Source organism: Mesoplodon mirus, assembly GCF_964341445.2.
Source record: "Mesoplodon mirus genome assembly, chromosome: 4".
Classification (NCBI taxonomy): domain Eukaryota; kingdom Metazoa; phylum Chordata; class Mammalia; order Artiodactyla; family Ziphiidae; genus Mesoplodon; species Mesoplodon mirus.
Genome location: NC_138979.1, coordinates 114024441 through 114041878, shown reverse-complemented (window position 1 = coordinate 114041878; position 17438 = coordinate 114024441). Strand labels below are relative to the sequence as shown.

At 52.1% G+C, this 17438-nt stretch overlaps 1 protein-coding gene across 2 annotated transcripts; it reads right to left on the bottom strand.

The window, feature by feature from the left end:
* Positions 1-10266: 10266 nt before the first annotated feature.
* On the bottom strand, positions 10267-13883 carry REM2 (RRAD and GEM like GTPase 2; the record flags this gene model as incomplete). 2 transcript variants are annotated; one of them, XM_082617319.1, is made up of 5 exons in its annotated part: positions 10267-10562; positions 10953-11160; positions 11894-11967; positions 12211-12552; positions 13781-13883. In XM_082617319.1, 5 exons carry the CDS (start codon positions 13881-13883, stop codon positions 10267-10269), a joined length of 1023 nt encoding a protein of 340 aa, XP_082473445.1. The 2 variants fall into 2 exon arrangements, with proteins under 2 accessions (XP_082473445.1, XP_082473446.1); XM_082617320.1 differs by lacking the exon at positions 12211-12552.
* Between the last annotated feature and the right edge of the window lie 3555 nt (positions 13884-17438).

Sequence of the window (17438 nt, the reverse complement as noted above, 5' to 3'; positions counted from 1 at the left end):
GCCCTCAGGTGGGCCCCCACCACTGCTCAGTTTCCTTATACTCCCATTCCTAGCTGCTTTGGCCTTCCTGCATTTTGGGTCCTTCCACCTCAGTTCTTCCTTGCTCCTTGTTCTTAGAGCCTTGCATAGCTTTTTGCTGGGAGAGGGACAAGGGTGGAAGTAAGGGAATGTCGAAGACAACTTCTGTTCTAGTCTTAACCTACATAAGGTGACAACGTCTAGTGGGTAACAGCTGGTGTCACTGCGTGTGACTCAGTGCCTTGTTACTCATCCCTCTATAGAGGGTGGTTGGAGTGGAGAGAAGGGGCAGTGAACAGCCTCTGGGCCCAGCCTAACGTGAAGGAGCCTCCCTCAACCTCCTGCCTGAGCACGGTGGCTAAGGTGTGGGAGTAGAGATGAGACTGTTGCCCAGGTCTGTTTTCAGCACAGTTAGAATTTCCCCACCAGTCCTCAATTCTAAATGGGATTTTTCACCTGACTTACGGCTTATAGCCTCCACTTCTCTCTTCTCTAAGGCAGTGGCATTCCTCCCTGTTCTTTAAACTGCTGTGTTCTTAACATTGGGATTCACCCTACTTCTTTCTTAGGCTCTGTGGGCTACCAGTGGAAGCAGGGCTGTGACCTATGAACCTTTAGTCTTGGTGCTTATAAGGAAGGGAAATGAGCTAAAAACTTGGAGATATTCTGTCACAGCCCCTGTTTTCTATTAAAGAGTCTGGTGTGAATCAGGAAGTATTACTTGGACAGGGATTTCCCTGGTGGTCCAGTGGGTTAAGACTCCACGCTCCCAATGCAGGGGGCCCAGGTTCGATCCCTAGTCAGGCAACTAGATCCCACATGCATGCCGCAACCAAGAAGCTTGCATGCTGCAACTGGAAAAAAAAAAAGCGGTGGGGGGGAGTATTACTTGGACAGTGCGAAGAGGCTATCCTGGCACCAAAAAGTGGGGTGGTTAACAATGAGAATTAACATTAATGCAGGATTTGGTGTGGGTTAGGCATTGTTCTAATCATTTTATATGTATTGAATTGTTTAATCCTCACAACGACCCTCTGAAGTAGATTCTTTTATTATCTTTACTTTGTTAATGAGGAAACTGATACCCAAAAGGTTTAACTAACTTGTCCCCAGATGATGCAGTTAGCAAGTTTGGGATTTCAGTCCAGTTTAGCTTCAGATCCCTTGATCTTAATCTTAACCTGCCTCAGCATCACTGTGGAAGCCAAAGCCTTGGAGTCATGGGGAAGTGTCACTTTTTCTGTCTCTTTACTCATAGTTCTCAGTTCTTCTACTTCCATGTCTACTGTCTTGTTCTCTCTTCCTGCCCCTCTCTGCTGGTCAAAATCCTGTCCTTTAAGACTGATGATTTCCTAGTTGAAGTTGATTTTCCTTTTCAGTATTCTTGGTCCTATGTAGGTCTTATTCTGACTTTACAGTTCTTTGTAAACTCTGTTACTAGATGGTTATAGCTTGATGAAGCCAGTCATAGATGTGTCTTTTTCATTACTGTTTTGGGGTTTTTTTGTTTGTTTTTGCTGTACGCAGGCCTCTCACTGTTGTGGCCTCTCCCGTCGCGGAGCACAGGCTCCGGACGCGCAGGCTCAGCGGCCATGGCTCACGGGCCCAGCCTCTCCGCAGCATGTGGGATCTTCCCAGACCAGGGCACGAACCCACGTCCCCCGCATTGGCAGGCGGACTCTTAACCACTTTTTGTTTGCACATATTTCATATCTGTTGAGTTGAATTAATTCCCTCTCAGTTCAAGTCAGAGCCAGGCTTTCCAGAGGCTGTCCCTTCTAGCCTGCTTTTCCTAGCAGTCTCGTGCATTTCTTCCTCACCGCTCCAAGAGAGGAGGCAGCTTTACTCTTTTTGGTGTTACCATGGTAGCCTGTGAAGCTTTCTGTCTAAAGTGCTGCTTGCCACCACGAGAGACTGATGTTTCCATGGCAACCAGGTGAAGTCAGTAGTCATGAGCTGGATGCAGGAAAGGAGTTCTGATCTGAAGCTGTGTGTCTGAATCTTCTGGCTTCAGATATCCCCCGCTTCCCTCCCAACTTTTGCACTCTATATCCAGAACTGATTGCTCGCAAAGTGTATTATTCTTTTTTTTTTGGCTACATTGTGTCTTCGTTGTGGTGTGAGGGCTTCTCATTGCAGTGGCTTCTCATTGCGGAGCACGGGCTCTAGGTGCACAGGCCTTTGCAGTTGTGGCACGCAGGCTCAGTAGTTGTGGTGCGCGGGCTCAGTAGTTGGGGCTCGCAGGCTCAGTAGTTCTGGTGCATGGGCTTAGTTGCTCCACAGCATGTGGGATCTTCCCGGACCAGGCCTCGAACCCGTGTCCCCTGCATTGGCAGGTGGATTCTTAACCACTGCGCCACCAGGGAAGCCCCTCAAAGTGTGTTCTTGGTTGAGAGAGCTCTGTGTGAGGTGAAGCAGACCAGTCAACTTAGATCGTGTGGGAAGATAGAGGCAAGGAAAGAGTTGATCAAAGATCACTTTTAAAAGTTGGATGAGTTCTCTTGGCTCTCCCAGATGATCTGCTCTCAGGAGCCCTTAAGGAGTTGGGTGGAGTTACTGGAGACCCATTAAGCAGTTATTTTTGAGGGCAGTGGGTGGATGAGGTGCCTGAAGATTGGAAAAGAGCCAGTCAGTGCTGGATTGCAAGAAGAGGGAAACAATGACCTTGGAAATCAGAGACTTGTCAGACTCTTGCCAGTATTCCAGAAAGGATGGGAACTTCAGTCAGCTTTCAAGCATCCTGAAGCCTACTTGTTTAAAATGAATGGTGCTGAGAATTAGCCTCCTTCTCCCACTTCCTGGGCCCAACCAAGCCAGGGGACCTCCACCCTGTAGCAGAAAGATCATACTCTGGAACAACACCATGTGGTTCCGATCTCTCTTCTGCCACAAACCAGCTAAGTAAGCTTAGGTGTTATTTCTCTAACTCGGACTCCTCCCTTTTAGAAAGGAAATGATAACAGTAGTACCTGTCTTGGGGGTGTTGTGAGGATTCAATGAAATGATAACCTGTAGAGGCCTTAGAACTTGATAGCTTCCCATTCCTCTGGATGCCTACATACTTGACTTTCTACCTGACCTAATTCTCCTCCCCAACTTTGAGAATGCTCGAGATTTACAGGGGCGGAACTGATGGTGGGGCAATGGTGAAAATAAACCTTCACTGTTCCTGGGCTAAAGTCCCAGGCTTACAAGGTCCTAAGTCACACACAGTCAGGCTACCTTTCAGGAAAACAAATCCCACTGGTCGAATCTCTTTATACTTGAAACTCTATAATCAGGTTACAACCAGATATGGCTTTGGAAAATCAAGATGGGCCCCTCAAGTACCTTCAGGATACCTAGTGCCCTTTGCTTGGTCTGGCTAAGGAAAATCCCAGAGCAGTCTCTGTTATAGTCCTTTGCGAGCATCCCTCCTAATCTTCCCCAAGCATTCCTATAGCACCTGTCTTTGTGGTCTCCAGAGCCTAGCCCTACCTACTCTGGCAGTTTCCTTTCAGAATAAGTGTTTTAAATCAGCACAGGTCCTCTGCCTAAAGTTGTAATTTGAACAGAAAAATGGGAAACTGTATAGTATAATACCATCCTTAGGCTTCAGTTGCCAATCTTCCCCCCAAAACTCCCCAAACAAGAAATCCGATAATGGGTTACCTGTGAGTCTTGCGGGAGGCTGGTGGACTTTGTGGACCACAACTTAAATTTGTATCTCCAGAGTGGTGCCATGCTTTGAGAGATTAGCATGTTGCATGGTTGCCTGAATAAGGGACCAGACACAGGTTGCAAAAAAACATTGCTTCTAGGGCTTCCCTGGTGGCACAGTGGTTGAGAGTCCACCTGTTGATGCAGGGGACACGGGTTCGTGCCCTGGTCCGGGAAGATCCCACATGCCGTGGAGTGGCTGGGCCCGTGAGCCATGGCCGCTGAGCCTGCGCGTCCGGAGCCTGTGCTCCACAACAGGAGAGACCACAACAGTGAGAGGCCCGCATACCGCAAAAACAGAACAAAACAAAACGAAACATTGCTTTTAGGGGCTTCCCTGGTGGCCCAGTGGTTGAGAATCTGCCTGCTAATGCAGGGGACACGGGTTCGAGCCCTGGTCTGGGAGGATCCCACATGCCGCGGGGCAACTGGGCCCATGAGCCACAACTACTGAGCCTGCGCGTCTGGAGCCTGTGCTCCGCAACAAGAGAGGCCGCAATAGTGAGAGGCCCGCGCACCACGATGAAGAGTGGCCCCTACTTGCCACAACTAGAGAAAGCCCTCGCACAGAAACGAAGACCCAACACAGCAAAAATAAATTAATTAATAAACTCCTACCCCCAACATCATCTTTTTTTTTTTTTTTTTTTCTTTTTGCGGTATGCAGGCCTCTCACTATTGTGGCCTCTCCCGTTGCGGAGCACAGGCTCCGGACGCGCAGGCCCAGCGGCCATGGCTCACGGGCCCAGCCGCTCCGCGGCATATGGGATCCTCCCAGACCCGGGCACGAACCCGCATCCCCTGCATCGGCAGGCGGACTCTCAACCACTGCGCCACCAGGGAGGCCCCCCAACATCTTCTTTAAAAAAAAAAAAATCAAAAAAAAAAAACATTGCTTCTAAATCAACTATACTCCAATAAAAATTTTTTTAAAAAGAAAAATAATAAAGAATTTTTGTAAAAAGCATTACTTCCACTGCTCATTTGTATAATTATGAAGATATTTGCATTTTTATCTAGTCCTCATGATTATCCTACAAGATAGGTATTATTATCCTCGTTTTATTTATTGGCCACACCTTGTGGCAGGCAGGATCTTAGTTCCCACAGGAAGCGCAGAGTCCTAACCACTGGGCCGCCAGGGAAGCCCTTATTCTCCTTTTACAATTGGGAAGAGCTGAGGTTCAGAAAGACGAGAGAGGTTAAGAGTGACTTTCTCCATAGACTTCCATCCAGAAAATAGCCTGAGTGCCAGGTAAAAGGCTTGCACAGCCCCATTGAATTTATATTCACACCTTGAGTTTACAAGGCCACCAAGCTGTAGAGTCATGACATCAAGACTCAAATTCCTTGAGTATTTCCATCAGAGAGCCACCAGGTGATAAAGGACTAAGAAGCAGAATGCTCTTGTCTGGTTTTGGGACCCTTTGACATCCTCCCAAATTTTGCTTCCTTCTGTACAGGGAGGGTCTTAACCTCATCATGTGGCAGCCTGCCCACCATTTCTCCTGTACGTTTGCTCATGTGGTTTTGCCACAAGATATTTCTTTTCCTTCTTTCCCCCATATATCTACAGCCTATGTATAACTTTCAAGGCCCAGTTCCTAAAACATGTCTTCTGAATGTTCTGTCTCTTCCAATCAGACTCTTAGAGCATGTGATAATAGCTTGCAGTTAGATAGTCAGAATGTGGCATAGTTTGCTGCTGTTTTGGCCATGGTAATGCTGCCTCCAACTTGCCCTGTCTCTCCAGCTCAATTGTAAGCTACTTGAGGGCAGGGATAGTGCCTTATCTGTATTTGTTTTCTCTGTAGGGCCCAGCACAGTGACTGGCATATGGCAGTACTTGAGCAGAGCAACAAGCATTTGTAGATGAAAGATTAAAACGTCCAGGAAGATTTTACTTAGACTGATGTGGATTGAAACAATTAGATTAGATTAATAAAAAGATGTATGTATGGGTGGATTTTCTGGGAGTGAGGATTTAAGGCAGAAGACTTGCGGAGTGTCCTTCCATGACTCTGGCAGTCCTTCAGAAGAGGAGAGCCCCTGTTCCAGTCTCTAAAGAGGGTTAGATGCAGGGCAGAAAGGCCCAATTGTAAGTAGAGGCCCAGAGCAGAGGGATAACTTCTAAGACAGGACTGGCCTCACTTCTGGCCTCTCAAGGGAGAGAACACCCAGTCTATGGTCTTGGCCAATGAGGCGGCCTTGTGGGCCAGGAGGCATGGGGTTAGTAGAGGTTGGGCAGGGACTGGACTGATAAGGGAGCACAGACCCCAAGTCAAAATTGCAGTGGTTAAAAGGAGCAAGGGACTTCCCAGGTGACGCAGTGGTTAAGAATCCGCCTGCCAATCTGCCTGCTCGAACCCAGGTTCGAGCCCTGGTCCGGGAAGATCACACATGCCCGGAGCAACTAAGCCCGTGCACCACAACTACTGAGGCTGCAAGCCACAACTACTGAGCCCAGGTGTCACAACTACTGAAGCCCGCGCACCTAGAGCCTGTGCTCCGCAACAGGAGAGGCCACCGCAATGAGAAGCCTGCACACCGCAACAAAGAGTAGCCCCTGCTCTCTGCAACTAGAGAAAGCCGTGTGCAGCAACAAAGACCCAACAGAGCCAAAAATAAATAATAAATAAATAAATAAATAAATTTATTTATTTTAAAAAAAAAAGAGGCGCATGAGAGCAGAGAGGATCTTACCTGGCACAGGCAGCTCAGCATCGGGCCCCTTTGCTGGTCTCATGCCAGCCCAGATCAGCAGCCTGGGCTTACTTTGCCTTGATCAGAGGGAGGGAGAAGAGTGGCTAGGCTCTCAGACAAGACCCCACCTCTCCCAAGTCTAGCAGGAGCGGGGCTTCAGCTTCCGTCTGTTCTGAGCTCTTTTCTGTAGGCGTCTGGAGGGAACACACAGATGGGTCGGGCTGATGGAACTGGCTGAGTTGTGGGGAGGGGAGCTTGTGGCGTGTGTGGCTCCCCTCATGGGGGAGGTCCTGCCATCATCATCTTTAGACTTCTGCCACATGAAAGGCACTGGGTCTTCTGGTTCCTCATCCTCCTCTCCTGCCACATTTGACCAGTGGTGGTACTCTTCCTCTAGAAAACCCTTCTCCCTGGGCAGTAGCCACTACCAGGTCAACCCTAGTTCCTCCACCACTTCTTTGGCAGCTGCATCCCCACCTTCTTTATCTGCCTGTCCCCAGGACTCTCTCTTTGGTCCCTCTTCTTTCTCTGGAACACCAAAGCTTTGTTTTGTTTTAAATGATTTAGTTTAGGGACTTCCCTGGTGGCGCAGCGGTTAAGAATCCGCCTGCCAATGCAGGGGACATGGGTTCAATCCCTGGTCCGCGAAGATCTCACATGCCGCGGAGCAACTAAACCCGTGTGCCACAACTACTGAGGCTGCAAGCCACAACTGCTGAGCCCTCGTGCCACAACTACTGAAGCCCGCATGGCTAGAGCCCGTGCTTTGCAACAAGAGAAGCCACCACAATGAGAAGCCCGCCCACCGCAACAGAGCAGCCCCCGCTCACTGCAACTAGAGAAGGCCCACGTGCAGCAACAAAGACCCAATGCAGCCAAAAATAAATAAATAAATAGATTTATTTTAAAAAATTATTTAGCCATAGTTAAAAACCCAAAAGGTAGAAAAAAGGCATACAGTGAAAAGTAAACCTCCTACACTTGTCGTCCACCTACCCGTTTCCCCTTCTCAGCAGCAGTCAGTACCATCCTGGCTTGTGATTTGTTGGGTCACAGACCCCTTTGGAAATCTGATGTAATTCATGAACCTATTCTCAGACAAATGCATGACTGCACAAACGCATCAGATTGTACCATTTCACAAGAATCACAGACCCCTAAAGTCCACGTGTGGTTTGAGGCTAAGGATCCCAGCCTGTATTGCACCCTCTTAGTCTCTCCCTTAGGGGGTCCCTGGTGCAAAATGAAAATGCAGGGTTCCTTCTTCAAGGAGCCTTGTTCAAGCGACAGCAGAGCATTAAACTAAGCATGGGGCCCTATGTGACTGCCCTGCATCTCATCCTTTCCTCTGGCTTTTCTACTACCATTGGTATGGCAATTATTCTCCTATCTGTGTCTCTTGCCCTAACTTGTTCTGAATTTCAGACTCAGCTGTTCAGGAATATATTTCTGAGCATCTCAAACTCAAGAGTCTCCAAAATGGAAGCATTTACCAGCTACCTCCCCTGCCCCGTAACTCCCAGTTCCTCACCATCCTCCTGTCACCTGCAACTTCTCCGTGCCTTTATACCCAGCCACTCAGTTGTCAAGTCCCACAGATTCTGACTCTAAGTTCCATGCCGCCTCTCCTTACCCACTGCCATCTCCCTCAGTGTGGTCCTTCATTACTTTCCATGTGTATTACTGTGATTGTCCTCTAAACTCATCTCTTCAGGCCTTGCCTCTGCTGCTCTGGTCCATCTCCTTGCCTCCTCTTCCCAAAGGACCAGCCCCATCATGTCACTTACACACTCAGAACCCTTCAATGACTCTCACTGCCTACAGAGTTGGGCACAAACTCCTTTGCCTGGCATTTAAGGTCCTTTGCAGTAGGGCTTCCAAACTTCTTTTCAGTGCTCATCTCTTAGCCCTCCTCTTCATGTCCCTGAGGTTTCAACGCAACTGTAGGACCATCTGGTCCCTTAATGGACCCAGTGTATTTTCCTGCAGTTTACAATTTGCACTGCCGCTGTTCCTGGTCCCCAGAGTTTAGAGCTGGCTTACACCACTATAGCCGTGTAATTTCTCTGGCCCTTTTACCACAGCCACTGCCCATGGCTCTGCCCAGTGTCCCGTACATTCTTTCTACTGTCCCTCTCCCTCTTCCCCTCATCCTCACTGAAGGGGAACCTCAGATGCAAGGCTGGATACAATCACCATTAAGTGTCAAGAAGACGAGAGTGCAATTCCAGCTCTATTGCTTATTGACCTCAGGCAAGTTACTTTCTGTTTCTTCCACAGTAAAAGAGGTAGTGACACCATATAGTCATTAAAGAATTGAGATAAAGTAAATAAAGTCCTAAGGATAGTGTAGTGTCATTATTCATATCATCATCTCACCACCTGTGCTGGGCTGGTCCCCCTTGGCTCCTCCCCAGCTGCAGGGACTCAGGAGACATCTCATCCCTCTTTCCATCGAGTCCTGGGAACCTGAGTGGGGTGGAGTGGAGGCCTGGCCCTCAGGTGCTCGGGTAGCTGTGTTGTATGTCTAGGGGTGAGGGGAACTGCTGCCTCTGCTCTCTTTGTTCAGACTCTTAGCTCAGGCAGCAGCAGGCGTGGGCGTTCCCAGGGGAGGAACTGACAGCTTCAGTTCTCACAGGGACCTTGCAGGTGACAGCTGGGGAGGTGCAGGCCAACCCTATCACGCACCAGCTGATGGGCCTCCCTGTTGGATGTGGGCCCCACCTTGAATCAGCCCAGGTAACAGCTGAGTGTAGTTCTGGGCGCAAAATGTAGCCTCCAGCCTGCTCCTTGCCGGGTAAGGGGTAAGGTGATGGGGACTTGGCCACTGAGTTACCAAATGAATTCTAACGGGTCCCTGCTCCTCTCCAGGCCTGTTTTTTCATTGGCAAAGGGACAAGCTGGACTCCGTAATCTTTAGGGGCCTTTTGCCCCTTGTTATGACTACTCCAGGACTAAGTCAGTTCCGGAGTCTCCCTAGAACCGTTACAGACAAGAAAACTCAGGCTCAGAGGAGCAAGGAACCTAAATCCACCCATCCCTTCCATGGGGGGGCTTGAGAACAGAGAGTCAAAGTGAGCAAGTGCAGTAGAAAAATTCTTTATTGAAAAGGGAAGGGTGGCCCCCTTGCTGGTGCCTCCTGGGACCTGGCTAAAGGCGGGTTGCCACCGCTCAGCTCTTCAGGCAAAAGTCTCTGCACACCTTCCCCTAATAACCTTAAAGGGGAAGTGCCGTGGTAAATCACAGTCAATTCAGAACATCGCTTCCAGGGCCTTGCCTTTAAGAACTTCTTAAAGGCAAAGTGGACAAGTGCAGCAGATCAGAGCCAGGACGCTTTAGGAAAGTCTCAAAGAAGCGGCTCCGTGTCTTTACCTTTAAGAATCTCTTAAAGTTGAGGCATATTCGCGCTGAGTACAAAGGTGGAAAACTGTAAAGGAGTTTACAAAGCACTTTTCAGTTCTTGCTTTTAGCATCTCTTTACGGGAGAGGTGGTCAAGCGTGAATTAACAAAAAAACAAAACACCTCGCAGAACTACTTTCCTCCCCGCCCGCCGGAAGCCGCCCCGCCTAACAGCCGCTGCGCGACCCCCGCGGGTCAGCGTCCTCGCCTTCCAGGAGCCCCGAGGCCGGGAGGTAACCGGAGAGCGCGCGGAGCGGGTGGGGCGACGCCCGCCGGGGTTTGGAGGCGGGGGGGCCCGGCTCCCGTAGTCACACCGGGGCGTCCCGGGAGTTTCTAGTTTCCTAGACTGTCTTCACAGAGGAAGCCGGACGGGGGCGGGGCGGGGCGAGGGGGCGAGCGGAGGGCGCGGTGACCATGGCGACCGCGGTGACCATAGCGACCGCGGCTCAGAGCACGGAGAGGTCGTGACACGACCTGGAGCGCTGCTTGAAGAACTTGGTGTTGCGCGGCACCAGGTTGGCAAGGAAGCGCTTGGCCTTCTTGGTGAGGCTCTCGCGGCGCGTGGGCGGCGCGGGGCCCTCGGGCCTGCCCCAGTCGGGCTGCGGGCCCCCAGCGCGGTTTGGGCCCCGCCGCAGCCGGATCTGGCGCACCGCTCCCTCGAAGAGCTCCCGCGTGTTGTGGTGCAGCGCGGCCGACGTCTCGATGTGCTTGCAGCTCAGTGTCCCTGCCAGATGGCGGCCCTCTGCAGGAAGGGACGTGTTCAGGCGCCCGCCCGCCCACGGGGCTGCGCTGGGCCCGGGGCCGGGCGAGGCTGGGCCTGGGGGGCCCAGGGCGTGCAGTGGAAAGGGATTGGGGCAAATGGATCTCTTGCAACTGATAGAACAAGCAGGGATTAAGTGGAGGGCGGTGGTGGTGTGGAGGGGGAGAGAGAAAGGGGCCTTGAGAAGAGGTGAGGGGGAACAGAAGGGAGTCTCTGGGCCCTAGGCGTGGGCATTGAGAGTCTGCCCTTAGCCTGGGGCTAACTGCAATTTTGTGCACCCAGGAGGGTAAAAGGGCCTTATGGAGAAGAGGTGTCCTGGAAGGGAGAGGGTTCCCTGAGATTGCAAACATGGATGAGGTTCAGGGTACTCACCCTCCAGTGAGACCTCCCGGGAGCGGGCAAGGTCACTCTTGTTTCCAACGAGGATGACAGGCAGGTCATGGTGGGGCCTCCCAGCCCTGAGCCGTAGAAGGGTCTCTGGAACTTTGGAGAAGCTTTGTCGGTCGGTGACTGAGAAGACGATGAGAAAGGCATCCCCCGTCTGAAGGCAGTGGTCCTGCAGCCAACCCCCTGCGTCCCCCTGCAGATGGGCAGAAAGTCGTGGAATGTCAGGGCTGGAGGCATGGGAGAACCTGCCCAGCACCTACACCTCAAGGATGAGGAGCCAGGATGTGAGGGAGAAGCCACCTGCTTAGGACACAGAGCTAGTTAATGACAGAATCTCCATACTCAGAGTGTGTTTGTGGAGGAGGGAGAAGTTTGTAATGTGAGCCCCACATGGGCGAATGGGGGACATAGGATCCTAGACTAGGGTAGCCCATCCTACTTTCTTATGCTTAAGCTCTTAAAAAATGAATGCTATTCAAGTGTGTGTAATCTGGCCTCTCGTTTCTGCATAGTAATCATTTATGTCCAAATATTCACAAGTCCTCACTTTTTTCCCCTTCCCTGACATTACAGAGCCCTGAGCTTCTGTCCTCTCAGATCAGGATCTTCTAGGCTGAAAAATGTACAGAGGGGGTCAGTTTCAGGGTGTTCAGCCTGGCTTGCAGTTGCAGGGTTTGTCGAATCCAGATCCTAACTTTCCTCTGGGTCAGAAGATCCTGGAAACCAGACAGCAGCTCTCAATACCATGGTGTGTGCATAGGTGTGAGCCTTTGCTCTCTGAGACAATATATATGAAAGGTCAGGTTCCACTACATGTTAAAACCAGGGGCTGTAGTCCCACCAGCCTTCAGCCTTCAGCCATACTTTGCCCCTCCTCAGCTCTCCCAGGTTTCATCACCTGCTTGCAGCCACATCTTAGTTCTCACCTGTTCCCAGATGTCATAAACAACTAGAGTCACTTCCTCCTTATCCACCATGATGCGTCTCTCATAGGTGTCCTCTGTTGGGAAATAGGGACAGGGAATAGAGCCCATTAGGAGGTTCCCCAACACCTGTTAGACCTGGTAACCAGGGATGCCTTAGATCCCAGCACCAGGGACCCCCTCCAGGGAGGTTGCCATAGAAAGCATTGAAACAGTTTCTCTTAGGTTCTGGCCTCCAGGACTGTTCATGCCTTGAGCTCTTCCATCCCTGACTAGGGCTCCAGAGACACCCTCAATCCTTGCAGGGCTCCCCCAAATACCTGGGTTCTCCGGCTCGTGAGCACTGTCTCCCTGGAGACCACCGAAAGTGCCTGCTAGGGTGCTCTTGCCCACGCCGCTCTCCCCCACCAGCATGACCTTGAAGATGCCATCTTTTTGGGTGGGGGCTGCCTCCCCTGAGCCCAGGGAGTCAGAGGAGCTAGAGGATGAGGCTTGAGGTGGCCAGTCAAGTTCATCTACAGCCTGGGCCCGCCGCAGCTGGTGCTTGTAGGGGACAGGCATACTGCCTCTTCGTCTGGGGGCCCCCGGGGCAGGGGGTGGCCCGCCCCAGTCCATCCCTGCCAACAGTTTCTCTGGCTTCTTCAGCAGTGTAGCATCTGCTTCTGGGGGGGCAAAGAGAAGGAAGCTATGAGTGGGGTAGGCCTGGACACCTGCAGAGGACTCAGTCCTGGCTGCTCCAGCCTCAGAGGCCCAGTCGATGACCGTGACCCAGAAGGAGCTGAGAATCTTTGGTCCGACCTTCTTCCACTGAACTCCACTAGAAGCCTGAACTGGTGGGGCTCCCAGGGGCTGACCTGAAGGCTTGCCCAGTGTGGTTCCAGCCACAACCCGTTCAAAACATGCCCCACGCAGGGGAGGCACCTGTGTGCAGGCTTGCACACCCACTCACACTTCACACTGACACACAGGCACACCCCCAGACTAGGCCTCTGGCCGGGGGCTGCCCCTCCTTCCACTGGGAGGCCCTGCCCCCTCCTGCTTCCTGCACTGATGATCCCCACACAGGGGATAAACTGAAGCTGCTGCCCAGGTTCTAGGGTTGGGTACTGATAGAGTCAAAAACTTTGTGGGGAGCCTGTTCCCAGGGAAGGGCCTTTGCTCACTGAGATGTGTGTGTTGGGTCTCCATGGGTGTGTTAAAGGGGCTGCCTCTTCCCATGGCCCTGTAGGTAAGCATCCTCCAGTGCATGTCTGTGTGTGAGAATCCTTCTGCACCCCTGGCTGTGTCTGTGAGTCGGACAGAATATTATTGTGTTCATCGTGAGGCTGAGGGAGGGAGAGAGAGAGGGAGGGAGAGAGAGGGAGGGAGCAGGAGCAGGGAGAGTGACAATGCACGGGTCAGGGTAACTGGAGGAGGAACCACAGACATAACAAAGGGGGATAGAGAGAGGCTGGAAATAGCCGAGGATCAATACTTGACTGGCAGCCAGGGCCTCCAGGAGCCAGAGAAACCCTCAAAACAGTTCCCCAGGGTAGCCCCCTGCCCGTGATTCCCAGGCTTGTGGGCTGCCCCTTGTCTTTCCCCCTTCCCTCCTGCCTGTCCCAACCTCTTGGGAATGAGGCAGACCTAGGGGCTAAGTACCAGTTTCCCCAGGGAAGCCCTGGGTGATGGGTGAGGGGACACTTAGGCAGCCCACCTCTGCCCCCTAGCCCCCCACCTCAGCCGAGCCCCAGTCCTAGTGTGGGCAGGAGGCTTCCCCACTTCCTGAGTTGCTCTTCCCCTCTTGCTGTTTGCGTTCGAGCTCCTTCAACCCCTAGTTCTGACCTCCCCACCAAAGCTTCAGCTCCCACCCCCATGGTTGCAGCCAGCACCTGCCAGCTCAGCCCTCACCTGGTGTGGGCGTCCCTGGCGGGGAGGCCCGGTGGCTGCTGGCGGGGCAGAGTGCTGTGGTTTCTGTGTCCGTGTCCATGTCGGTGTCGAGGTCCGTGTGCATCGGTGTGCGTGTGCGTGTGCAGCCTGGCGGCTCGCAGCACCCGCTCCCTCACTCAGCAGCACTGTCAGCTTTTCCCTTTAAATACTACCCCCCATGCCCTCCCCCTAGACACCTGGGGAAACAGTCCCACCCCCTGATGAGGTCACATATGCTAATGAGCCGTGATGTCAGCGGGATTCCCTCCTTTCTGCCCCCCCACCCGCCCCCTTTGCGTCGCTTCCCCTCTGGGAGCACACACACTACGGAGTCTGGTTAAGACACGAACAGAACAAAGTCAGAGGGGCAGAAGAGACAGGTTCAGAGAAATGGGGTGAGGGGTCAGTGGGCAAGGGAGCTGAGGATGGGAGGAGGCAAGGACCCAGGGCCTGGGTGGTCTTTCTCCAGGAGCCAGGACTATGTGTCATTTGTCTCAGTATCCCAGCCCCTTAGCCCAGTGTTCAGCCCAGAGTGGGTGCTCAGTAGCTAAATGGAGGGGCTAAAGGAAGAAACCAAAAAAGACGCAGGGACAGGAGGACAGCCACCCCGCCATCAAGCCTCTCTGCCAGCCCCTCTTCCCCATATTACCCCTTCTGGGCTAAGGCCCACAGCAGTACCCATTTCCCAGCCTGGCCCCTAGGCAGATGGGGGCTTTGAGGAAGGAGACATGGCTGCTTTGTTTGGCAGCTTCATTTTTTCACTAGGTCCAGGTGGGTACAAACCATTGTGGGGACTTCTTCCCCATCTCTCCCTCCCTGCCCGGCCCACCAACCTCATGTTAATCAGAGCAGGAAAAAGGGGAGAGACAGCTAGCCCTCTAGAAGAAGTGACCAATCCCAAGTGCAGGTGCCAGCCCCCTTCTCAGTGCTCTCTGGGGCAGCCCCAGGCCTTCTGGGCTACACAGGGCAGACACACAATGACACCTACCTCTGGGTGGGGGGCGGGGAGCCAGGATAGTGGGGCTCCTTTACTGCTCCTTTTCTGCCCGGTCCCTTTCCTTTCAGGCTCCCACTCTTGTCTTCCTGATGCCCCCAAGGACCCATACACACATTCCGATTTCCTGGCCCCTTCTCACCCCATTTTTGCCAGATGCTGTGCTAAGCACCTTCCTGCATTCTCTCCTTTCATCCTCATGACCCTGAGGCTCAGAGTGGTGGGTGAGCGGCCTGTGCCCCAAATCAATCATGCAGCTGGAAAATGGGGACACCAGGATTCCCACCCAGATCTTTCCAATGCCAAAGACTGTTTTTCGTCTCTATGCTATGCTGCCTTCCTTGTCTTAAATATTCCAACTGTCTCCTATTATTGGGGACAATCTATATTGCGATCTTCAGTGGACTTTTCCAACTGAAGAAGCAAATAGTGATCTAGGGATTACTAGTGCAGTGATGCTTCACTGTACTTCACCACAGGGTACATTGTGGGGTCTAGAGGGAGCAGAAAGAACTCTTAAGCAGCTACAGTCTTCATGTGCTTCACTCACTGGACAGACTCTACAGTCCTCAGTCACAGCCTACTTGTTCTTACTTTATTCACAATTTTAATGTGTCCATGTGTGTTCCTGTGCTCAAAGATTAGAAGCACATTTATAGCAGCTAGAGGCCCCTGATAGCTTGGTAGCAAGGGAAGCAATATCACAGAAAACTTTTAAAGCAGTCATAAGCATTTAAAATGTGGTCCAAGGTCATCTGGCATTAAGGCAAATAGCTTTTCTGACACTGTTACAGCTTCTGAAAACATTGCTGCAGAGGTTTTTGGTGTCTATGAATGATCCTCAGCTATCCAGAAGGATTTATATTATAGTGCAGATGGGCTGAAGACGAGTGTAATGTTTTAGAGTGATTTCCTTCCAGAATGAGTTTTTAAAAAGTTTTAAATTGTAAAGGGGTGAGCTTTATATGTTTCTGGAAAACTCATTTAGGTGGTAGAATTCATTTCTTTTTTTTTTTTTTTTGCGGTACGCGGGCCTCACACTGTCATGGCCTCTCCCGTTGCGGAGCACAGGCTCCGGACGCGCAGGCTCAGCGGCCATGGCTCACGGGCCCAGCCCCTCCGCGGCATGTGGGATCTTCTCGGACTGGGGCACGGACCCGTGTCCCCTGCATCGGCAGGTGGACTCTCAACCACTGCGCCACCAGGGAAGCCCAGTAGAATTCATTTCTATGATACTAGATAAAAGAGTGTCAGGGGCTGGAGACCCCAGCGAGAATTCTTGACCATGACTTCTGCCTGCCTTCAATCCAGCCTTAGGCCGCAGACGCATGCTGGGTTTCATCTTGAACCACCATCTCTCTTGTCCCACTGGTAAGAGGCTGTGCACTTGCCCAGGTCAAGGCTCCCTCAGGAATTGGAGGTCCTGTGTAATAGTGGGACAGACTGAGATCTGGAACCGAGCTGATCCAGATTTAAGTCTGCCTCTCAGTAGAGACTGGAGCAGTATTCCTCTGAAGCTGCTCATGAGCCTGTGAATTGGGGCTGTGATGCCCACGGCACAGCCTTGTTGTGAAGGTTAGCTACATGTGGTAAAGGTTTTGGCACTCAGCAGGTTGCCCAACAATCTGGTGCTCCCCCAGTCTCAGGCTGTGTGGCTGGGGGTCCCTTTCCCCTCCCAGTGTGGCCTGGAGCTTGGTTCAGGCCCAGATTCTGCTCCTTAAGCACCGAATTCTGCTATTTGCTCAGATTTATCTCAGATTTTCAGCCTGATCCCCATCTCATAACTGAGATCACCTCCCTCCTCCCCACCAAGGGCCTTTGCATGAGTCCCACACCCCCGGTACTGGGCACCTTGGACAGTGGTGTCTATCCTGATAGGATCTGAAGTCGCCTCATTTCTTTTTCCTTGGGCCGTGGTGAAAATAACTTGGGTGACAGCCCCCTAGTGCCCCACCCTTGCCTGGGTAAGACCCTCTATCTTAGTTTCCCCATTCTGCCTGTACAAGGTCAGTCCCCTCTCCCCGCCACCTGGGGCTTCACTGTGGCTGACAAAAACGGTGTTACTGCTTGCACCTCCTAGATCACACACCCAGCACCTAGAGGAATCTTCTTTCAGGCCCATAAGTATACATGCACAGGGCTTCCTAGGGAACTCTACCTTTAAGTCCTCCCTCCAGCATTCTGAAGCACTCCACCACGAGGAACACTGTTCTACCTTAAATCTTTGTCCACTTTCGTTTCAAATACCCCTAGGAGGTAAAAGGTCTGGAGCAGGACAATGATGAGGATATCAGGCTGAAGGTTTCGAGGTGGCTATGGGGGAGAGGAGCAGGGAGAGGTAGAGGCCAGGTGATGGAGAGGCAGAGGCCAGGTGATGGAGAGGCATGGGAGAGGAAATCAACATTCCCTGCCTCACTGTTTTCACTGGGCCCGACGCTGCTGGGACACAGTGATTGTTTACTCTGGGGAAGGCAGGCCCGGAGGGAGAACAGCCAGCAAGGATGAGAATCTCTGGAGCCCCTTCCCCAATCTCTGGAGAGGGCGTGGAATGAAAGGTGTTCGAGTCTTCCCCAAGCCAAGATGCCAGTGTCCCAGGACTGTACCATATCCCCTTGGCCACTTCCCTAGGCGCCTGCTCGCTGGCAG